At 34.9% G+C, this 23,019-nt stretch overlaps 1 protein-coding gene across 1 annotated transcript; it reads left to right on the top strand.

The window, feature by feature from the left end:
- Positions 1-4,299: 4,299 nt before the first annotated feature.
- Positions 4,300-17,219, top strand: LOC134684053 (metal cation symporter ZIP8-like). Its single transcript, XM_063543344.1, has 7 exons — positions 4,300-4,552; positions 7,116-7,281; positions 8,520-8,689; positions 9,406-9,534; positions 11,068-11,329; positions 12,051-12,238; positions 16,722-17,219. Exons 1-7 carry the CDS (start codon positions 4,301-4,303, stop codon positions 16,869-16,871), a joined length of 1,317 nt encoding a protein of 438 aa, XP_063399414.1. The 5' UTR covers position 4,300; the 3' UTR covers positions 16,872-17,219.
- Positions 17,220-23,019: the final 5,800 nt, after the last annotated feature.

Below are 23,019 nucleotides of genomic sequence, written 5' to 3' on the forward strand. Positions count from 1 at the left end.
ATAGAGTTCTGCAAAGAAATATTTTTCTAAACTTGATATATTTATTTGTTATAAAAAAACTTTCCGTAGCTTTATTTACCCCTTATCAAGACTCAAACCATCATCACTGCCGAACACATAATTCATTTGAAACGATCTTTAAGGAATGACTGTAATATTTTTTCTGTCTATGAAAATATGACATAAAAAAATTGGTGCACACTGAATAACGCGCGAAGCGGGTTATATAACAGTGTGCACCACATTTTTTATGTTATTTCGAATAGACAGAAAAAATATTACAGTCATTTCTTATAATTTAATTCAAAATTCCATTTTAAACCGTAGAAAACCATGAAAAAACGTTGATGACGTCACAGTCACATGACTAAATTATGTCTATGGGCTGATAACAAAATAACGTCAGCCAATCAGAAGATGCGTTACATTCAAAATTAAATTATTCCGTAATAGACTGAACGTACACAGAAGTATTTGCCACTGGTCTTTACTCAAACAACGATTGGTTCATAAATGCATTACTAAAAGGTTTGAGGTTAATTGTATTGTTTTTCTCAGATCCGTTAAAATACAAATAGAAATTAAAAAAAAAGCATGACCCCCTCCCTTTACCAAATACTCCTTGGAAAAGAACTACCACTTGAAACAAACAGAAAAGACAGAAATAAATGTAGTGATCCTTAACATATCAATCCTTTTTCTTCGTCTTTAAGCACGCTGCTGCAGCCTATAACTTTCTTATGCGTATTCGGGAATCTTTAGTATTTTGAACTACTGCAAATGATCAAAATGGCTTTCATAAAGGAGCAACCACTTAACTTCAAAGGGGAGGGGTACGGGTTTTTTTCTGAGTCAGAATTTCTTTCGCGCGAACATTTTTATTCTAATTAATGTTTCGATGCTAGCAATCAAATAATTTTTTCTTCAATATTTAACACTTTGATGAATGGGGAAACTCTGGATTCACAATATTTATTTCTATCATCTGTATGACTAGAATATTTTCTTTATATCAAATTGGGAATAATAATATTGTTCAAGGAGAAATCCATACCCCCTTTTTTAAGTCAAATTGTTGTTCCCTGACTGCTAGACATGTTGTCTTGTCCCAAATTTTTCATTCGGTTCTTCGTAATGAACATTTAAATGACATGTAGTTTACAAGTGTGAACATATCGTATGTACAGGTAATTAAACAAGGTGTATAGATATGAACAAATTTAATATGAAACCAGTGTACATTACTTTAAACTAATAGTAAACTTGTTTACTGTACATGGCGTTTGGTGTGAACACGACCTTAGATATATGAATTCAGTGTAAACTCATGCATTCTTTGAATAAACTTATTTATTTAAGTCTAGAAATTCAACATTTCAATATTGTTGTTATCGGTACAAACATCATTTTGAAAATAATAAACCTAACTAAATGTACGATTGAGATTTTGTACAGTTATGATACCTTATGTTTCTAAACCCTGTTGATACAGTTAGACTGTATTCTTGTTTTGCGTTTCGCAGATTGTGCATGACTTCAATACGTCATATCCGTTGATAATTAAGTCTGCTAGAAGAGGACTTAATGATTTATTTAAAACGGCTTTGAGCTAACTTTCAATAACTGCGACAGTCAGATCACTTACATGTATATCAGCGCTTTGTGTCCATTCTTTTGTGTTAGGGTTTGTGTAATGTACGCTGTATCGATCTTTTGAGTTAAAAGTACATTGTAATATGGTGATCTATAGTTGCCTTCCGTCACTACGTTTTCAATCAGGTAAATAGATGTCGTATTGCCAATCATAGAACATCTCATTATTTTCTGTAATTTTGATGACTTGCAAAACATTCCTACATTTTTTTTTATGGTGAAAACTTAAAGGGAAATTGTTTCAAAATGTATAATAATCTATGAAAGACAATATTCATTATACAAAACACAAACCACCAACGATTTATCTACTAGAACGCCTTCTCCAAATCTTTATTCATGAATGAAGTCATGCATGTGCTAATAAATGACCATTTGTGGCTTCTCCATTGCAACTGACTTCATTGTTTGTATATATATATATATATGTGTGTAAAAGTTTTCACAATTTCTTACCCATAAACTGTAAATGAGAAAAGGTTGATTCGTTGATTCGAACTAAAATACTGGTAATAATTTATATTTGCATCCGATTTGAAAATATGCACTGTGAACAATTTAAATAAATGGTAAGTGTTCTCTGTCAACCATTAGCATGATGTTAAGCGTTCTCTGTTAACCATTGAAATGGTTGATAAGTGTTCCTTTTATACAATTAAGACGGTTATTAGGTTTTTTTAAAACATTTAAATGGTTCATAAGTGTTCTCTGTGAACCAATAACATGGTTGTTAAGAGTTCTCTTTGAAACATTAAAAATAGTTGATACGGGTTCTCTTTGAACCATTACAATGAATAATATTTGTTCTTTGTAGTAAAAAATAACAAAGGTTGAAACATGTTCTCTGTTAACCAGAAGAATGAATGATATTCCCAAAAAGTTGATTTGAAAACTGTGCGAACTACTAGTAATACAATGTTGATAAGTGTTCCCTGCAAAATAAGTTGAACAGTAACAAGAATGTGTCCATAGTACACAGATGCCCCATCCGCACTATCATTTTTTATGTTCAGTGGACCATTTAAATGGGTAAAAACTCTAATTTGGCATTAAAATAAGATCATATCATAAAAAAATGTGTACTAACTTTCAAGTTGATTGGAATTCAACTTCATCAAAAACTGCTTGACCAAAAACTGTAACCTGAGGCGGGACAGGCGAACGAACGAACGAACGAACGAATGGAAGAAAGGACGAACGGACGCACAAACCAGAAAACATAATGCCCATAAATAGGATATACAAATGGTTGAGTGTACTCTCTTGGCCATCACAATGGTTGATAGTTAATCTCTGCAAAACAGTAAGCATGTGTAATGAAACTCTGCGAACTAGTACAATGGTTGATAAACGTTCTCTGCGAAACCATAAAACATTAAAATACTTTACGTACAAATGTATGATAATTCGTCTCCAGTAGATACATGTATGTGGTTAACCTAGTATTTTCTACAAATGAGGGTCTGGACTGCGGGTCCTCTATTTCTGTATTCTTTATTTTTTAAGGCCAGTTTACTGCATTCTTTATACTTTTTGGCCATTAATTTCTATTCTTTATATTTTAGCACCTCACTATTTTCTATTCAGAACTTTTTTGGTCCATTTTTTTTTCAATTCTGTATTTTTTTTACATTATTCTATGTGCCGCAAATCCCCATCTACAGCCTCGTATATACATGCAATTGATATGCATATATCATATCAGTATAGTGTTAATACCTAACCATGGATAGAGTGAAGTGTTTAAGATTGTTCTTACCTATAATTTTGACTTTTGTTAAATTTACTGTAAGTCATGATCATCAGAACTACTATGGTGCACTGATAAAAAAAATCAGCGCTGATGGAAAACTATCACGTAGTCAATTTCAAAAACTGGTCTTGGACGTTACATCTCAGAAACTACCACCAGCATTTATCGTTGATTGCAAGGGCAAAACAGAAGATATAGACTGCTTACAAAATCAAACAATTCAAGTAAGTACTCAGACTCGAAAATCAACCAATCAAATTGCTTGATTTCATGTTTCGAGAATGATTTTTGTGCTCCGAGCACTGAGCAAAATTTTATGCTTTCAAGGCCTGCGCTTCGTGTCCATTCTTTTGTGTAAGGTCGAAAGGACAAACGGACGCACAAACCAGAAAACATAATGCCCATAAATAGGACATACAAATTATTGATAAGTGTACTCTGTGAATTATCACAATGGTTGATAATTAATCTCTGCAAAACAGTTAATATGTGTAATGAAACTCTGAGAACTAGTACAATGGTTGGTAAACGTTCTCTGCCAAACCATAAAACATTAAAATACTTTACGTATGATAATTCGTCTCCAGTAGATAAGTGGTTAACCTAGTATTTTCTACAAATGCGGGTCTGGACTGGGGGTCCTCTATTTCTGTATTCTTTATTTTTTTAGGCCAGTTTATTGCATTCTTTATACTTTTTGTTTTGTCCATTATTTTCTATTCTTTATATTTTAGCACCTCACTATTTTCTATTCTGTACTTTTTTGGTCCATTTTTTTTTCAATTCTGTATTTTTTTTACATTATTCTCTGTGCCGCAAATCCCCATCCACAGCCTCGTATAAACATACAATTGATATGCATATATCATATCAGTATAGTGTTTATACCTAACCATGGATAGAGTGAAGTGTTTAAGATTGTTCTTAACTATAATTTTGACTTTTGTCAAATTTACTGTTAGTCATAGTCATCAGAACTACTATGATGGACTGATAAAAAAGTTCAGCGCAGATGGAAAACTTTCACGTAGTCAATTTCAAAAACTGGTCTTGGACGTTACATCTCAGAAATTACCACCAGCATTTGTCGTTGATTGCATGGGCAAAACAGAAGATATAGACTGCTTACAAAATCAAACAATTCAAGTAAGAAAATACAAATACGTTATCTAGTCAACCAACCAAACTTGTAGCAAACTCTTGTTACCAACAATTAAGAGAAATGCAAAATGTTTCATTAATCTTCTATGTTATTGTTGTATTCCCTTGTGACTTGTTTAATTTTACGAATAATTTTAATAGCCAAGTCAGTTGATATACAATTTGTACAAAATAACTGAGATTTATTTTTATTTAAAATCAAAACACATCTAAACTGTTCATTTTTTTTTCATTTGTTGAACATTTAAAATACTGTTTCTACAGTGAATACCACCAGTACTAAGGTCTCCAAGTTATGATTGCTGTATCAATTTGTAGAGAAAAATAACATTGGGCAAGCTTCAGTCTTAGATACATGATTTTTTTTCATAAGTAGGAATTGGCTTTGAGCTAGCTGTCTATAACTCTCAGACCTATAAGTTGTGTTTTCGTGTTGTTGTTGTGAGGAATGTTTAATTTATTTGCACGTCCGGTCATTTTTTTATTTTATATTTTTCCGCTTTGTATTGAGCTGATCAGTGGAGCCGTAATTGAGTGTTAATTGTATTTAACAGTTAGGGTTTTACTTATTCTTGAATGCCATACGGTGACGTATATTTATTTACTTTTATCTAATTTGATCAATGCTAGAGAGTGGTCGTATTAGCAATCATACCGCGGTATGGGCTTTGCTCATTGTTAAAGGCCGTACGGTTTCCTATTATAGTTGTTAATGTTTGTGTCACTTTGGTCTTTTGATGATAGTTGTCTCATTGGCAATCATACCACATCTTCTTTTTATATACCACATGTTCTTATTTTTATAATCGGGGCATCCAGCACTCTTGTGTGCTGTTTTAATATACGTGTAACGCTTGAGAAGATTTAAGACTCCCGGATCACCTGGGATCACCCCTGGATTTTATCAAAGAGTGGTGTGCAGTTCTGAGTTTTGTATGTTAATATGTTCTATGTTGTCTTTTGTTTGTGTTTCTGAGTTTGTTTTTCTGTGATATGATGCTGCTAATTTGTCATCGATTTATGGTTTAAATTCCCCCTTGGTACAATCATGGAAGTAATATATTATCAATATAATACTTCCATGGTACAATCATGTATCTTGTTCAATGTTTTGTCGGTTAGTCTGAATTCAATGGTTCTGTCTGTAGCTTTTCGTATTCTGTTGATTATAAGCTATGAAGTGAGGGAAACATACTCTTTAATTTAAAAAAAATCCAAAAATGTTAAACAGAATCAGGTTAACAATATCCGTATTCTTTTATATAATATTTAAATGCTTGTAGTTATATATATTTTTTAGCGCGCTTATTATTTGTCATATCACTAACTATTTGATGTATATGTCGATATAGTAAATCGACTCAATAATACGGATAGATTCTCATTATAGTCTAGATCTTCTCCTTTGGATTAGTTTATAGTGGACTCAATTAAAACAGTTAAAATTTTAGTACATGTATACGATTAAAAATGCAGACTGATATGTAAATTAATATTTCTCAATCAGATAATGGACACATGGACGTGGTTGCTCACATAATATGAATAATGTCACGTGATTCCATAATTTTGTTCAATCAGCTTATGCAAGACCACGAACTGAAAAGATTAACAGTGAAGATTTTAAATTTCTATCATCCATTAGCTTCATGTATATCTAGTCTTATTTACAAATATTTTAAATAAAAAAAAAATAATGTTTTATCAGCATAAGTTATTATATATCGCAGATACATTCTATAATTAACATAGGACTACATTAGCTTGAAAGGAACACTAACATCTTATTTAATTTTTTTTACCATCGAAGCCTTTCAAACTACCAAACATTTGATTGATCCAGTAGAAAGTAATTTAATGAGTAATTCGTCAACAGAAAGAACGGAAAAGTCTATGTTGTGACGTTGCTGATAGACAAAAAATGAGTTTGTTATTTCTGTAGCGGGGTTGCTTCCCCTTAGAACAAGTAGAGCATACATGTATAAAGTCAGTCTTAATTAACTGAACAAGGGAATCGATTCTTTGGCTAAGTGGGTTAACGCAGTGACTGTCCCGCAGGCGACCGAGGTTCGAAGCCTGGTGGTGACGATATGAATTTGTAGAGTAGATACATGGTCTCCGGTTACATTTCAAACAAATAGAAATGGCATTGAGCTAAAAATGTTTTTCAACGGATACATTGTCATAAAAACATTTTGCCGAAACGTCAATTTAACGAGATACAATGGGATAGTCAAGGGATGCTTGACAAACGAAAAAACAACAACAGATGTTTTGTAGGCCATTGATAGGCTTGGCTTTGGGTTTTAAAGAAAAACAAATTTTAATAGCAATATACAACACTGATCATACATGTAGTAGAAGTGTAAATACCAAACCGATAGCCGGTTATAGGGTTGGAGATGTAACACTAAAAATATATTTGAAAGAACACACGTACTAAAAAAAATACACGATCTTATAAAACAATCAACAGCATTTTCATTAGATATTTCAATTATCATATTCATTGCATCATTATCGATATTTTTGTTTTGTTGTTTTGTAGTGTTTGGGGTATGATGAAATATTTAACAAATATTCCAACAGTAATGGAATGGATCAGTTATCTTTGGAAGAGGCTGTTCCAGCATTGTTGTTTTATACACAGGATGTCGACTGTAATATTATGGCTGAAGTCCATAGTAAACACAAAAAACCTACATCAGCTCAAGGTTCATAAATTATTATGTTGCCGCCCTTTCTTTTCCACATTTTTTTTCTAAAAGTTAGTATAAACTAAAATAAAAAGAAAAGACAATTTTATCATACAAAACAAAAAGACATTAAATCAAAGCGACAGAAACATACATTATGTACATGTACATGATGTGTTAAAATGTAGCTTTTGATTCAGATCTGGGTTTTCTCAGATAACTTACTTATTTTTATCATTTTTTGTAGTACATGATTGTAGTAGTAGTAAAAGTATTAATTATGCAGACTTAGTTATTCTTATATATAATTGTATTGCATTGTATTATACAGAGGACTTTTATAGTTTACTATATGTGATGGGCTTTTTTTCCTCCTAATTTTAGGATGTCGTATGGTGACTTAAAATTGTTCCTAATAGTTTATGCGTGTCCTTAGGTCTAGTGTATAGACAGTAATCTCATAATTGTCAATCACGTTATATCTTATTTTATTTGTTTTTCAATGATTTTGGGGCTTTTTTTTAAATAACCAATAATGCGGCAATACAAACATCATTGATAAAACAACACGGAATTCTTACGCTAATAAGAGGCGAAAGATACCAACGCCAATAAGAGGCGAAAGATACCAAAGTGACATTCATACCGACCGTGCAAGGGCTGTATAGCCAGTCAAGGTCTTTAAAAACTTCCATTTGTTGTGACATTCATTCAAACTCACAAGTCAGGAAAAAAAATGACAACGTCATGGCTAAAAAGGAAAGAGACAACAGACAAACAACAGTACACAAAAGACGACAGTTTGTCCAATCACAGAAAGGATTTTCGAGCATGTGTAGTCTGCTGCCATAGTGAAGCGTCCTTAAGTTCAAAGTGCACAAACCAAAACTATACTGACTACGTCGGAAAAAGTATCAACTTAGAAATATATTTTGAATGATTTTGAAATAGAGATTCCAATATCAAACGAGTAATATTAAGACCAATCTAATCAAAATATTGATCTCTGACTACGTTATACTATAACAATATTTTAATTAGATTGCATTAAGAAATATCGAAATGCAGGCAAATTTGACCATGGGACGAAGAATAACAATGAAAACGCTGTTCCTTTGTTTATTTGTGGGTTTTTTTCAGTGCATGTACAGATTTTGTGTACAAGACGGATATTAATATAACACTAAGTCATAGAAGCCCGGATACATTTAATGTATACATGATCTATATGAACTATATAACTACATTTTTTACAGCTTGGGGTTATGGTTTTGGATTTGTCAGTTTAATCGTGTTTGTATCTAACGTTGGCGCATTACTTGGACCCTGTATGAAAAGCAAACTATTCAAACGAATTCTAATGTTTTGTGTTGCTTTAGCGGTTGGTACGTTGGCAGCAACGGGACTTCTAGTCCTAATACCCGAGGTAAAAGAGTTTTTAGTTTCTCTATTTCTTTATGTAATCGAATAATTTCCACGTTTATCGAAAAAAAATCCCAACATGCTTTTTGTATAGGGATACGAACATGTGGTATGCTTGCAAATAAGACAACTCTCCACCTGAGACAGAATGACAAAGAAATTAACAATAACATGTATAGGCTTTCAACAATGAGCAAAGTCCACACCGCAGAGTGAGGCAAAAACGGCAATGAAGTGACAAATATATAACGATTTACACGAGAAAACAAACGGCCTCTTTTGTGTACCAAATCCAAATAATAAATCTAAAACACACATATTACACAGGAACAAACGATAACCACTGAATCACAGACTCCTGATTGATGACATACAGGTTATGGAGGGGTTAAACTGGTTAGCATCAAAGACAATTACCTAAGACAGTGGTGTAACGACACAACACAAGAACAAACTATTTAAAAAATACACGAAAAACAAATAAGAGAAACAGCAAAAAACGACAACAACTTAATTATATATCTCCTGACTTGGGACACACATGTGGTGTAACTTAGATGCATGTATCTGACTAACAAAATCCAAAAAGACAAATAAACTAAATAAACAAAATAATTGACAGTGATAAATTTATGCATGTTTAGTCATTAAACTTAATGTAGAACGATAATCCGACTGGTGGTTTTAGTTTATGAACTTCATGTGATTAAAATATTGCAGTCTTTGGGATTGACCGGGGCGGACAGTCCCGTCCCTGATTACAACTGGAAAATGACTTCAGTTATTGGAGGAATATATTTTGTATTCGTATGTGAGAGACTTCTAAAAATGTGGTTCTTCAGAAAAAAGGTCAGTTAATTATTATAGCAATAGCAATTATGTCAATCAATTGATGGTAACTGATTTTATGCCCCGTACACAAATACTCTATATATACAAATACAGCCTGTAAACCAATGCAATTTTATAACGGTTATCATTTTGTTTTAATGGACATTATTAGACAATGTGCAATGATGTAAAGGTTTTCCATAACAAATGTGCTAAAAAAAACAACGATTTAGTTTGCCTAAAATTGTGCTATATTTTCCTGACGTGTTTTATTGTTGCTTTAAGTCAATAGTGTGACCCCAACTTTTTTTGTGTGTCAAAATTAAAATCAAACGATGCAAATCGTCATTTTATTTGTTTAAATTGACATTATTCCGGATACATGTATATTCAATGAAGAAGATATTATTTCCTTTGTAGCTTTTAGAAATAGAGTTATTGCCCGTTGAAAAGTATTTTATTATTTTAAAAAAAAATACAATACTTATTGTGCGTCCTGCTATTCTGCAATCAATTAAGCACAGTTTTTAAAGGATTTTTGTTTTCGTATTATATATATATATACCAGATTTAAAATTTAAATACAATTTCAATCATGAATTATATTATTGAACAAAATGGTACATGTAATGTTGCATAATGCTGCGTACTGGCTGCTTGTCCTCTTTGCGGTCTGTGTTTTCTGTGAAAAATAATGGCATCAGCTCGTAATATTGAGATTTAGAATATCATATTATAACAAGCAGGAACATTAATATATTCCAATCGATCTGTTTCTTTCCTGAAAAAGTAAAACTGTATTGCATGAGCTTGCTTTGAAACAAGAGACAAGCTTGTAGAACTCACTCATATTCATCTATATACCTCTCAAATTAAAGTTTATTCTATAATTTATAAAAAGAAAGTACAGATTGTGCGTATATTAATCATTTGGTAAGGTTTTGTTATTTCATTAGATATATAATCTAAAACCAGAAACATTGACCTTATAGTGTAATGATAAAAGCTAATGAATTGAATATGTAACTTAAAATAACAAACTTTTGCCGGACAAAAAGGAATGTTGACAAATATTTCGTTAATTCGGTACAGCGTTTTACAAAGAACATCATGTGTTAATAGATACAAGAAGATGTGGTATGGGTGCCAATAAGACAACTCTCAATCCAAGTCACAGTTTGTAAAAGTAAACCATTATACATGTAAAAGGTCAAAAATACATAAAAATTAAGAAGGTGTGGTTGGATTGCCAATGAGACAGGTTAACACCAGAGACCAGATGACTTATAGAAGTTAACAAATGTAATAAATCACCGCACGGCCTACATCAATGAGCAAACATTGTACTGCACAGTAACCCATATCTATAGCTACTTTTAATTAACAAAAGTGTATGAGCAACCAAAACAAACATGTTTAGTGCACGTAATCCAGCAGCAAAAATGGATAACATAAATAAAAAAAAAATGCACACAAACAAAATCATGTTCGTACTCTTTTGCACCAACATTTATTGAATAACGTCAAGGTTTTTTTTTAAATCTTGTTTAGGGAAAGGCAAAAAATGAAGAAGAACAAGTGATTCAATTTAACCCTGAGAAGAAAATGGATCAAGGGCACTCCCATTTTGACCAAGAAGACATAGAAAAAGGACATGACGGAGTAGCTTCTGTTGCCTGGATACTTTTAGTTGGTGATGCTATTCATAATTTTGTAGACGGTTTATCTATTGGTGCAGCATTCACTGAAAATGTTTTTACTGGAATAAGCGTATCCTTAGCTGTAATTTGTGAAGAATTACCACATGAGTTAGGTATATTCTTCTTTAATGAGATCTACATGTACCGAAGGCTCAATTTTATATAAATTCTCGAATTGCATACACCAATAATAACCAATATAATAACCCGGTCAGACTGTTTATATTTACAAAAAAATGTAGATACTTTTTATTATAGATGTGTCTCTCTTTTTTTTAAGTTTTAATTGGAAGTATATTTATAACATCACTATCTTGACTAAATCGATGGCGGTTATGAAAACAGGACGACAATTTTGTGAAAAATGTATTTATAGTAACATATAGGATCAATTCTACGTACATGCTACATGTACTTGCAATTGGGTAAACTTTAAAAGATTCCAGGTGCATATGAAAATAATGAGACGTGATTTGAATGCATATATGACAGCCATCCACTAATGTTCATATGAAGAGGATGTGTGAAAGCGATCAACATTGAGAAAAAGTCCTACTATAACTATAGTCGGCTATCAAAAGATCCGACGTGAAAAATATGAAACAATTTGATTGAAAAGTATTACGGCATAATGAAACAATTCAGTTGAGAAATAAACTATTTACGAAAAAAACAAATTACGTCCAAATAATGTCTATTTCTCTATAAATAAAGTGTGTGTAGAAACGCAACCTATACCCGTAAACCAGTTTACGTCTGAAATGCATAATGAAACTGATTATTATAACTGAAGAGAAGTTCTCATATCTGATGAAAAATTTTAAAATATTTCAGGAGATATTGCAATATTGCTTCATTCTGGGTTATCCATGAAGAGGGCGTTGTTTTACAACTTCCTGGCAGCTGTCACGTGTTACGGGGGACTAGTTATTGGTATCGTTGTTGGAGAAAGCACGGATGCTAATATGTGGATATTTGGTTTTGCTGGTGGATTGTTTGTTTATATTTCATTAGTTGCCATGGTGAGTTACATTTTCTTAAGTACAAGTATTCTTGCCGGAAATGGAAACAAGAGAAAAGTAAAAGAAATTGACAGGTGGGGTTTCTTCTTTACGCTCTCATGGAATTACTAGTAATTAATTTCATTTTCTTTAAAAAATATATCTCTAAATATTTGGCGTGTAATGCGCTTCTTGTGGGATTAAGTTACCTATATGTTTATGAATTGCACGTGCACAATTCGAATGGTTTACGGAAGCGTATTAAGGACATAGACAAAATCAAATTGGCAGCTGACTTTTCAGTTTTCAAAGTCGAAATTTTGACGTTTTAAATCTCAAATGTTTGACCATAACTTGAAATTTTGACGTGCACAATTCAAATGGTTTATGCCCGCGTCACACTGTCCCGATTTTTACGTAGATGGCAACACGATTATGGAAATTTTCAAAATCGGGACTGATCGTATCAAGATCGGGCTATTTGTAGTGCCATCTTCAACCGTCGTAGAACCATCGGCCACTTTTTCTAGCCTTCGTGGACAACTTCGGGAAGGGTTCTAAATTTTTTAACATGTTAAAAAATCCCCGAAGGTGCGTCCGATGTTGAGGGTTCGTATTGAGTTCGTATCACCACCCTCACCATCGTAATGTCACCGGGAATGCATCTTTGAACATCGTATTGCATTCGTGTTTCCATCGTTTCCATAGAGCAGTTTTGACATTACGATGTCTACACGAATGAATCACGAAGCTATTCAAAGGGTTATGATGGCAACACGACTTCGTGAAGACCTCGTAATTCCGTCGTGCTTCCATCGAATAAAAATACGAAATCGACATGATGGAACTACAAAATGTACGACGGCAATAAATCCAGCTAAATGTAAGATATTTTTGAGCTAAAATACATTCAAAGTGCCATGCGCGATATGCACTGGTCAGTCTATGAGTACGACAGTTAAAAAGACGTTCACAAAACATGGAGCTCATATCAAATGATTCTATGAGAACAAGAAAGGCGACAGCGTTGTTTCTATTAATTCAAATGGAACAAGAAGAGCAGCTATTATAGGCTCAGGATTTACTTTTACAAGTAAAAGATTATTTTTTGTCAATTTTTCATATCAAGTAATTTAATGAAAATCATAAACGCGCCTCGGACATCAACACTGCAGGTACACGTATATAGGGAAACCAACATTGTCTTATCGGGCCTTTCATAGCTGACTATGATGTATGGGCTTTGTTGTGTGCAAAGACTCAATCAGAACGCATAGACCTTGATGACTTTGAGGTATGGTCTGATATATTATATTTTTGCCACTGAACATTTACCACTGTCGTCAGAGGGGTGAACGCAATTATCAATTGATGGAAAGTTTGTTGTGAACAGATACATGTATACCGAGTAACACTTTTTTTAGCTTTCTGCAACTGGAACCCATGAATGAGAAAATGTTATATGTTATTGATTACCCGTGTTGCCTATCATGAAACATAGAAATCGTGGACAGATACATGTAGTTATCTTTTTTTAGTTGGCACATTTGTCTCTAGACACTCAACGTTTAATTATGTATATGCATGCACATCCATGACAATTCACATAAAACACACTATTGTTGTGCTATAATATAATATAATGATACATATATAATTTAGAACTATATTTGAGCAGAATAGCCTTGTAGATTTGTAAAAAAAAGTATTTACTGTTTATGTATACATGTACATGAATGCACATCAGATATTATACTAAGGCCGTGTTCACATTGACCTAAACTCGGTGTTATGTTTGTGTAACTCACACATAAACTAAACATAATTACGTTCCCATTGATAACACTCAATGTTTACATGTAGTTTAAATCATGTTTTGCCTACATGCAGTCGATAGTCGATGTAGGCCTTGTGTAGGTTCAGTGTACACAAAAATAGGCATTCCGAACTGTAATTTTTCCATTTATACGTAAAAAAAGAAACGATTTTTATATAAAATTGATACTTATAACACTTATTAATAAAGTTCTTTACAGAAATATTTGTCTAAACTTGATATTTTTATTTGTTATAAAACACTTTACGTAGCCTTATTAGCCCCTTATCAAGACTCATCCATCATCTTTGCCGAACACATAATTTATTAGAAAAGGTCTTCCCATCACAGGCACTTCTTTCTGTCAATATATAGTTTACTATCCATACCAGTACAAAATGTTTTTTTTTGTACTGGTATGGATAGTAAACCATATATTGACAGAAACAAGTGCCTGTGCTTCCCATATCGACTGGACGTACACACTTGACAGAAATATTTGCCACTGGTATTTTTTCAAACAACGATTCACTCATTAATGCATTACTGAAAAAGGGTGAGGTTACTTGTTTGTTTGTGTAGAATCTCTGATCCGTTAAAATACAATTAGAAATTAAAAAAAATATATCACCTTCTTCTTTTGCCAAAGAAAAACTTATCATTTGAAACAAACAGAAAAGATAGAAATGTACTGATCCTTTAAATCGCAATTCTTTTTCTCTGTCGTTAAGCAAGCTGATGCAGCCTTTTTTTAATGCGTAGTCGAGACATCTTTAAACTACTGCAAATCATCCAGAATTACTTTCTTAAAGGAGCAACCACTTTACTTTAAAAACAAAGGGGGGGGGGGGTGTCTGAGTCCGAATTTTTTCTCGTGCGAAAGTAAATATTTATTTCGATGATAGCAATTCAATATTTAACACTATAATGTCTGGGGAAACTTTGGATTCAGAATTTTTTTTCATTCTAATCATCTGTATGACCGAATTTTTTTTTAATCAAATTGTGGAAAAATCCATCCCCCTTTTTTTTAATGTCAAATGGTCGTTCCCTTACTGCTAGAAAAGTTGTTTGAAAGTTTGAATTCGGTTTCTACGTAATGAACATTTAAATGACATATAGTTTACAAGTGTGAACAAATCTTATGTACAGGTAACTAAACAAGGTGTATAGATGTGGACAAATCTTATGTGAAACTAGTGTACAGTTCATTAAACCAAATGTAAACATGTTTACTGTACACGGCGTTTGGTGTGAACACGGCCTTAGATTAACAGACCCAGTGTCACGAAGCTGTCTTAGGATGGTCTTACGACATATCTTAGTCCTAAGTGGATTTCACCAAGTGGTCCTAAATTAGGACATCTTTTAAAGTTGATCATAAAGTAAGGACTACACACGAGGTGTCTCAATAAGTATGATGGTTTTAGGATAGTCATACGTTTATTTATATAAATAACACTATTTTTTTATATTAATTTTGCAAAGCAAAATATCTTATTATTATCTAATTATCTATTCTTCTTTTCTTGCTTATAACTAAATCTTTATAGGTTGACGGGTTAACATGTTTAAATTGTCAACAATGAACATTCGGTGTATTGATATCAAGAATGCACGATTTTATCCTTTGGCCTTATGATAACCGATACAGTGGCAAATTGAATTCAACTCACTTTTACAAAAAAAAAGTCATCATTTTATTCTTTTTATTCTCAATTTTGATTTAAAAATTTCATATGTATGTAGGACTCAAATCTATGGCGGGTTCCAAATCTATGGCATATGTGACGTTGCAAAAATATTTTATGATATATCTTAGGATAGCTTCGTGAAACCGGGCCATGGATATCTTTCAGTATTGTAAAAAGTAGAGTAACACAAAATCATACCCGAAATGGACGTTCCTACATGTAACTGAAAGTCCTTTATAAAATGGTAAACATTGATCTCTATTTTTTCAATTCTTTAACACATACACGTTAGTTTTCTCGATTGAATAGTTTTACATTGTCATATCGAGGCTTTTGAAGGTCGTACAGTGATCTATAGTTGTTAATTTCTGTGTTATTTTGGTCTCTTGTAGACAGTTGTCTCATTGGCAATCATACCACATCTTTTTTTTTATACATGTATGTATTAACTAGTTGATTACGTTCCCAATTTTGAACATTCAACTCTTATTCTTGTGGTCCTAACGTGTACTTTATTTTAAGGTTATGTAGTTTGTTGAGGTTTTTTTCGTACATTATGCCGTACGATTGTATTTAACATTGTATATACTTTCGTTTGTTAAGCTCTTTTTTCCCTTGCTTTCTGGTGTTTTATTCAATTGATTATTTTTTTTCTATTTTATGCGTATACGTGCGTAGTTCTGTGTTGGTTTCAGGGAGAATGTAACCTTTTAACAGTGACCCCACGTCAGACGTCCTTAGGAGTAAAGAGATGACTATTGAATCTCCAACTCAGAGCGCCTAAACCCATGGGAATCAACAGTTCAAAGACTTACACATTTCAATACACTACTCAATCTATTCTCTAACATTTTAACAGTGATTTCGAAACTGAACTTATAATTTTCTTTATCTACGTTATGTTCTCTCTTGATATGGTGTACAGTACTCTCAATGGCAGTCATGCCACATCTCCCTTTTTTTTTTAATGAATAATTGATTTTGATTATTTCAGATTCCTGAAATGAACGAACAAGCTGCGTTATCAAAGAAGAATAAAACAGAAAGTTCAACCCAAGTGTTTTTATATCAGAATGCTGGACTACTAATCGGTTTTCTCATTATTATTCTGATATCTTACTATGGGAAGTACATTGACATGTAAACAAAGGTCTGGATGGGGTTTTCCAAGCAGAGAATGATGCGCTAATTATAGATTATAGAAATTATAGATTATAAATTATATCGATGATCATCTCAACGAGATTGGTTTTCTCGCTTGAGCCGGGACGGCGAAAGGGAGAAAAGCAATCGAGTTGAGATGACCAATGATAATCTGTTTATCGCTATTTTACCTATGACGACGTGTCAATTTCAATACCAACGCCACGTACCTCCTTAGTTTCTAGCTTCTAACGATAACTTTCCATCTCAAGCGAGTAGCATGATATTGAATATAATCACAAATAATGATCAAAGGAAAAATGCACAAAATAGCGATAATACGGCATAAAATATTTGACTAAAACTTATAAAAAATAGAATTATTGGGGGGGGGGGGGGGGGGGGGCTAAAATATAAAAATATGGAAAAAAGTTGTAAAGAAATAAAAATGGCTGGAAAAAATAAAAAATACTAATTGAATGACCCCTCCAACTAGACCCTTTACTGTTTACTACTTGTTAATTCTGTCCACGTTACAATAAAACATTCATTTACATTGTAGCTATATTTTAATAATTTGATAATGGTTTCACTATACTATCTGAATAAAAATGTTTTGAGTATAATTATCATGTACAAAGTTGTGATTGTTATATAGGTACATGTATATCTTGCATTAACATGGCTCAAAATAAATAATGCAAAATTGAAATGTGTTTCAACTTAAACTTCTGGGGAAACGTACCCGTACTTTTAAAAAACAGATTTATATTATCCGATGAAGTCCAAGAAGATGTCATATAATCAAACAATTTCTAAAACATACGACAAGGAAAGACAAACTAAAACAAATTAAAAACAAAAAAAAAAGATGGAAATTAGAAAACAATGATCCAGTATGCGCACAATCAATTCAAAATTTCAAATGAGAGAGATCGGTGTCGTTTGTTTTACAAATACGTTCAAAAATATTGGGAAAGCAATCTAGATCATATGGACAAGGGAAGCAAAACTTTCTTACTTATTCTTTGGTCCACCCACTCAACAACAAATATGTCATAATGCACCAAAATGTTGGTAAATACACTAGGCCGTCAGTTTTCTCGTATGAATTGTTTTACATTATCATATTGGGGCCTTTTATATCTGACTGAGCGGTATGGGCTTTGCTCATTGTGAAAGGTCATACGGTGACCTAAATTTGTTAATTACTGTGTCATTTGGTATCCTGTGTAGAGTTTTCTCATTGGCTATCATATCACATTTATTTATATAGTATAATTGTAATTTGTACCAGTAATTAGTTTGATTGGTTCATTGATTGATGATGCATCGGAAAATAATAAGTGTAAATTAAGGACGATAAAATCGCGACACAAATACTTGTATATACCTTGACCAGACTCAAGCTGGCAGCCACTTTTATCGGCCAATCAAGATAGCAGCCACTTTTTTCCAGCAGCCAATTTTGACAATATGTCTAAAAACCAAAAAACTGCATCAGACTCAAACGTTCCAAAAATCGCTAAATCTTAGTTAAATATAATTTAACAGCGGAATTCGACAGTTTCGCGGCTTGTACTTAATTTAAAAGCATTTCATTACGTTTAAAATATGTATGTGAAGTTAGCTGCCGGTTTGTTATTCGATATTCGATATTCAATATCCGACGGTTGCTAGCAGTCGGTTCAATATTAAAAATTAGTTGAAAATCATTAAAAAGTATAATTTTCATTGTTAACAGGAGTGAAAAATTACGCCGCAAATAGTTTTATGACCCCTTCAAGCTGTCGTAAATTATCGTTGTCCTCGAATATAAACCCTTATATAAACTGCATATTTCTCTTTATGTAATATCGATTTTTATCAATAAAACGACATCAAAGATTCATCAAAGATTTAATTTATTATATAATATATAAATCTAAAACTAAAGCCGGCCACTATAAAAACATTCAGAAATATAAATAGAAATATCTATGGAAAGCCAAAAAAGAATAAATATATAGTGAAACCTACGGGAGACCACTCAGGTCACAGTGAAAACCCTTTGAACCTCTGTGGTGGCCAGACGGGCCCGGATCCCAGAAAAATATTTAAGTGGGGAATAGCTTGGGTCAATACCTTTAAAATGAGCTAGGTCCGGTTCGGAACTTTGCCGTAGGGATATACCGAAGAGTACCGAATGTGTGATTGATATGAAAAATACGTAAATGGGCAACTTTGAACCTCTGTGGTGGCCAGACGGGCCCGGACCCCAGAAAAATATTTAAGTGGGGAATAGCTTGGGTCAATACCTTTAAAATGAGCTAGGTCCGGTTCGGAACTTTGCCGTAGGGATATACCGAAGAGTACCGAATGTGTGATTGATATGAAAAATACGTAAATGGGCAACTTTGAACCTCTGTGGTGGCCAGACGGGCCCGGATCCCAGAAAAATATTTAAGTGGGGAATAGCTTGGGTCAATACCTTTAAAATGAGCTAGGTCCGGTTCGGAACTTTGCCGTAGGGATATACCGAAGAGTACCGAATGTGTGATTGATATGAAAAATACGTAAATGGGCAACTTTGAACCTCTGTGGTGGCCAGACGGGCCCGGACCCCAGAAAAATATTTAAGTGGGGAATAGCTTGGGTCAATACCTTTAAAATGAGCTAGGTCCGGTTCGGAACTTTGCCGTAGGGATATACCGAAGAGTACCGAATGTGTGATTGATATGAAAAATACGTAAATGGGCAACTTTGAACCTCTGTGGTGGCCAGACGGGCCCGGATCCCAGAAAAATATTTAAGTGGGGAATAGCTTGGGTCAATACCTTTAAAATGAGCTAGGTCCGGTTCGGAACTTTGCCGTAGGGATATACCGAAGAGTACCGAATGTGTGATTGATATGAAAAATACGTAAATGGGCAACTTTGAACCTCTGTGGTGGCCAGACGGGCCCGGACCCCAGAAAAATATTTAAGTGGGGAATAGCTTGGGTCAATACCTTTAAAATGAGCTAGGTCCGGTTCGGAACTTTGCCGTAGGGATATACCGAAGAGTACCGAATGTGTGATTGATATGAAAAATACGTAAATGGGCAACTTTGAACCTCTGTGGTGGCCAGACGGGCCCGGATCCCAGAAAAATATTTAAGTGGGGAATAGCTTGGGTCAATACCTTTAAAATGAGCTAGGTCCGGTTCGGAACTTTGCCGTAGGGATATACCGAAGAGTACCGAATGTGTGATTGATATGAAAAATACGTAAATGGGCAACTTTGAACCTCTGTGGTGGCCAGACGGGCCCGGACCCCAGAAAAATATTTAAGTGGGGAATAGCTTGGGTCAATACCTTTAAAATGAGCTAGGTCCGGTTCGGAACTTTGCCGTAGGGATATACCGAAGAGTACCGAATGTGTGATTGATATGAAAAATACGTAAATGGGCAACTTTGAACCTCTGTGGTGGCCAGACGGGCCCGGATCCCAGAAAAATATTTAAGTGGGGAATAGCTTGGGTCAATACCTTTAAAATGAGCTAGGTCCGGTTCGGAACTTTGCCGTAGGGATATACCGAAGAGTACCGAATGTGTGATTGATATGAAAAATACGTAAATGGGCAACTTTGAACCTCTGTGGTGGCCAGACGGGCCCGGATCCCAGAAAAATATTTAAGTGGGGAATAGCTTGGGTCAATACCTTTAAAATGAGCTAGGTCCGGTTCGGAACTTTGCCGTAGGGATATACCGAAGAGTACCGAATGTGTGATTGATATGAAAAATACGTAAATGGGCAACTTTGAACCTCTGTGGTGGCCAGACGGGCCCGGACCCCAGAAAAATATTTAAGTGGGGAATAGCTTGGGTCAATACCTTTAAAATGAGCTAGGTCCGGTTCGGAACTTTGCCGTAGGGATATACCGAAGAGTACCGAATGTGTGATTGATATGAAAAATACGTAAATGGGCAACTTTGAACCTCTGTGGTGGCCAGACGGGCCCGGATCCCAGAAAAATATTTAAGTGGGGAATAGCTTGGGTCAATACCTTTAAAATGAGCTAGGTCCGGTTCGGAACTTTGCCGTAGGGATATACCGAAGAGTACCGAATGTGTGATTGATATGAAAAATACGTAAATGGGCAACTTTGAACCTCTGTGGTGGCCAGACGGGCCCGGACCCCAGAAAAATATTTAAGTGGGGAATAGCTTGGGTCAATACCTTTAAAATGAGCTAGGTCCGGTTCGGAACTTTGCCGTAGGGATATACCGAAGAGTACCGAATGTGTGATTGATATGAAAAATACGTAAATGGGCAACTTTGAACCTCTGTGGTGGCCAGACGGGCCCGGATCCCAGAAAAATATTTAAGTGGGGAATAGCTTGGGTCAATACCTTTAAAATGAGCTAGGTCCGGTTCGGAACTTTGCCGTAGGGATATACCGAAGAGTACCGAATGTGTGATTGATATGAAAAATACGTAAATGGGCAACTTTGAACCTCTGTGGTGGCCAGACGGGCCCGGACCCCAGAAAAATATTTAAGTGGGGAATAGCTTGGGTCAATACCTTTAAAATGAGCTAGGTCCGGTTCGGAACTTTGCCGTAGGGATATACCGAAGAGTACCGAATGTGTGATTGATATGAAAAATACGTAAATGGGCAACTTTGAACCTCTGTGGTGGCCAGACGGGCCCGGATCCCAGAAAAATATTTAAGTGGGGAATAGCTTGGGTCAATACCTTTAAAATGAGCTAGGTCCGGTTCGGAACTTTGCCGTAGGGATATACCGAAGAGTACCGAATGTGTGATTGATATGAAAAATACGTAAATGGGCAACTTTGAACCTCTGTGGTGGCCAGACGGGCCCGGACCCCAGAAAAATATTTAAGTGGGGAATAGCTTGGGTCAATACCTTTAAAATGAGCTAGGTCCGGTTCGGAACTTTGCCGTAGGGATATACCGAAGAGTACCGAATGTGTGATTGATATGAAAAATACGTAAATGGGCAACTTTGAACCTCTGTGGTGGCCAGACGGGCCCGGATCCCAGAAAAATATTTAAGTGGGGAATAGCTTGGGTCAATACCTTTAAAATGAGCTAGGTCCGGTTCGGAACTTTGCCGTAGGGATATACCGAAGAGTACCGAATGTGTGATTGATATGAAAAATACGTAAATGGGCAACTTTGAACCTCTGTGGTGGCCAGACGGGCCCGGACCCCAGAAAAATATTTAAGTGGGGAATAGCTTGGGTCAATACCTTTAAAATGAGCTAGGTCCGGTTCGGAACTTTGCCGTAGGGATATACCGAAGAGTACCGAATGTGTGATTGATATGAAAAATACGTAAATGGGCAACTTTGAACCTCTGTGGTGGCCAGACGGGCCCGGATCCCAGAAAAATATTTAAGTGGGGAATAGCTTGGGTCAATACCTTTAAAATGAGCTAGGTCCGGTTCGGAACTTTGCCGTAGGGATATACCGAAGAGTACCGAATGTGTGATTGATATGAAAAATACGTAAATGGGCAACTTTGAACCTCTGTGGTGGCCAGACGGGCCCGGATCCCAGAAAAATATTTAAGTGGGGAATAGCTTGGGTCAATACCTTTAAAATGAGCTAGGTCCGGTTCGGAACTTTGCCGTAGGGATATACCGAAGAGTACCGAATGTGTGATTGATATGAAAAATACGTAAATGGGCAACTTTGAACCTCTGTGGTGGCCAGACGGGCCCGGACCCCAGAAAAATATTTAAGTGGGGAATAGCTTGGGTCAATACCTTTAAAATGAGCTAGGTCCGGTTCGGAACTTTGCCGTAGGGATATACCGAAGAGTACCGAATGTGTGATTGATATGAAAAATACGTAAATGGGCAACTTTGAACCTCTGTGGTGGCCAGACGGGCCCGGATCCCAGAAAAATATTTAAGTGGGGAATAGCTTGGGTCAATACCTTTAAAATGAGCTAGGTCCGGTTCGGAACTTTGCCGTAGGGATATACCGAAGAGTACCGAATGTGTGATTGATATGAAAAATACGTAAATGGGCAACTTTGAACCTCTGTGGTGGCCAGACGGGCCCGGACCCCAGAAAAATATTTAAGTGGGGAATAGCTTGGGTCAATACCTTTAAAATGAGCTAGGTCCGGTTCGGAACTTTGCCGTAGGGATAT

This window comes from Mytilus trossulus, chromosome 9, assembly GCF_036588685.1.
Source record: "Mytilus trossulus isolate FHL-02 chromosome 9, PNRI_Mtr1.1.1.hap1, whole genome shotgun sequence".
NCBI lineage: Eukaryota > Metazoa > Mollusca > Bivalvia > Mytilida > Mytilidae > Mytilus > Mytilus trossulus.

Bases quoted from the DNA above. Each gene is read 5' to 3' on its own strand.
- LOC134684053 (XM_063543344.1), top strand. From the start codon at position 4,301: ATGGATAGAGTGAAGTGTTTAAGATTGTTCTTAACTATAATTTTGACT. The intron at 11,330-12,050 runs GTATATTCTTCT...AAAATATTTCAG, and splicing joins AGAATTACCACATGAGTTAG to GAGATATTGCAATATTGCTT. The intron at 12,239-16,721 runs GTGAGTTACATT...TGATTATTTCAG, and splicing joins ATATTTCATTAGTTGCCATG to ATTCCTGAAATGAACGAACA.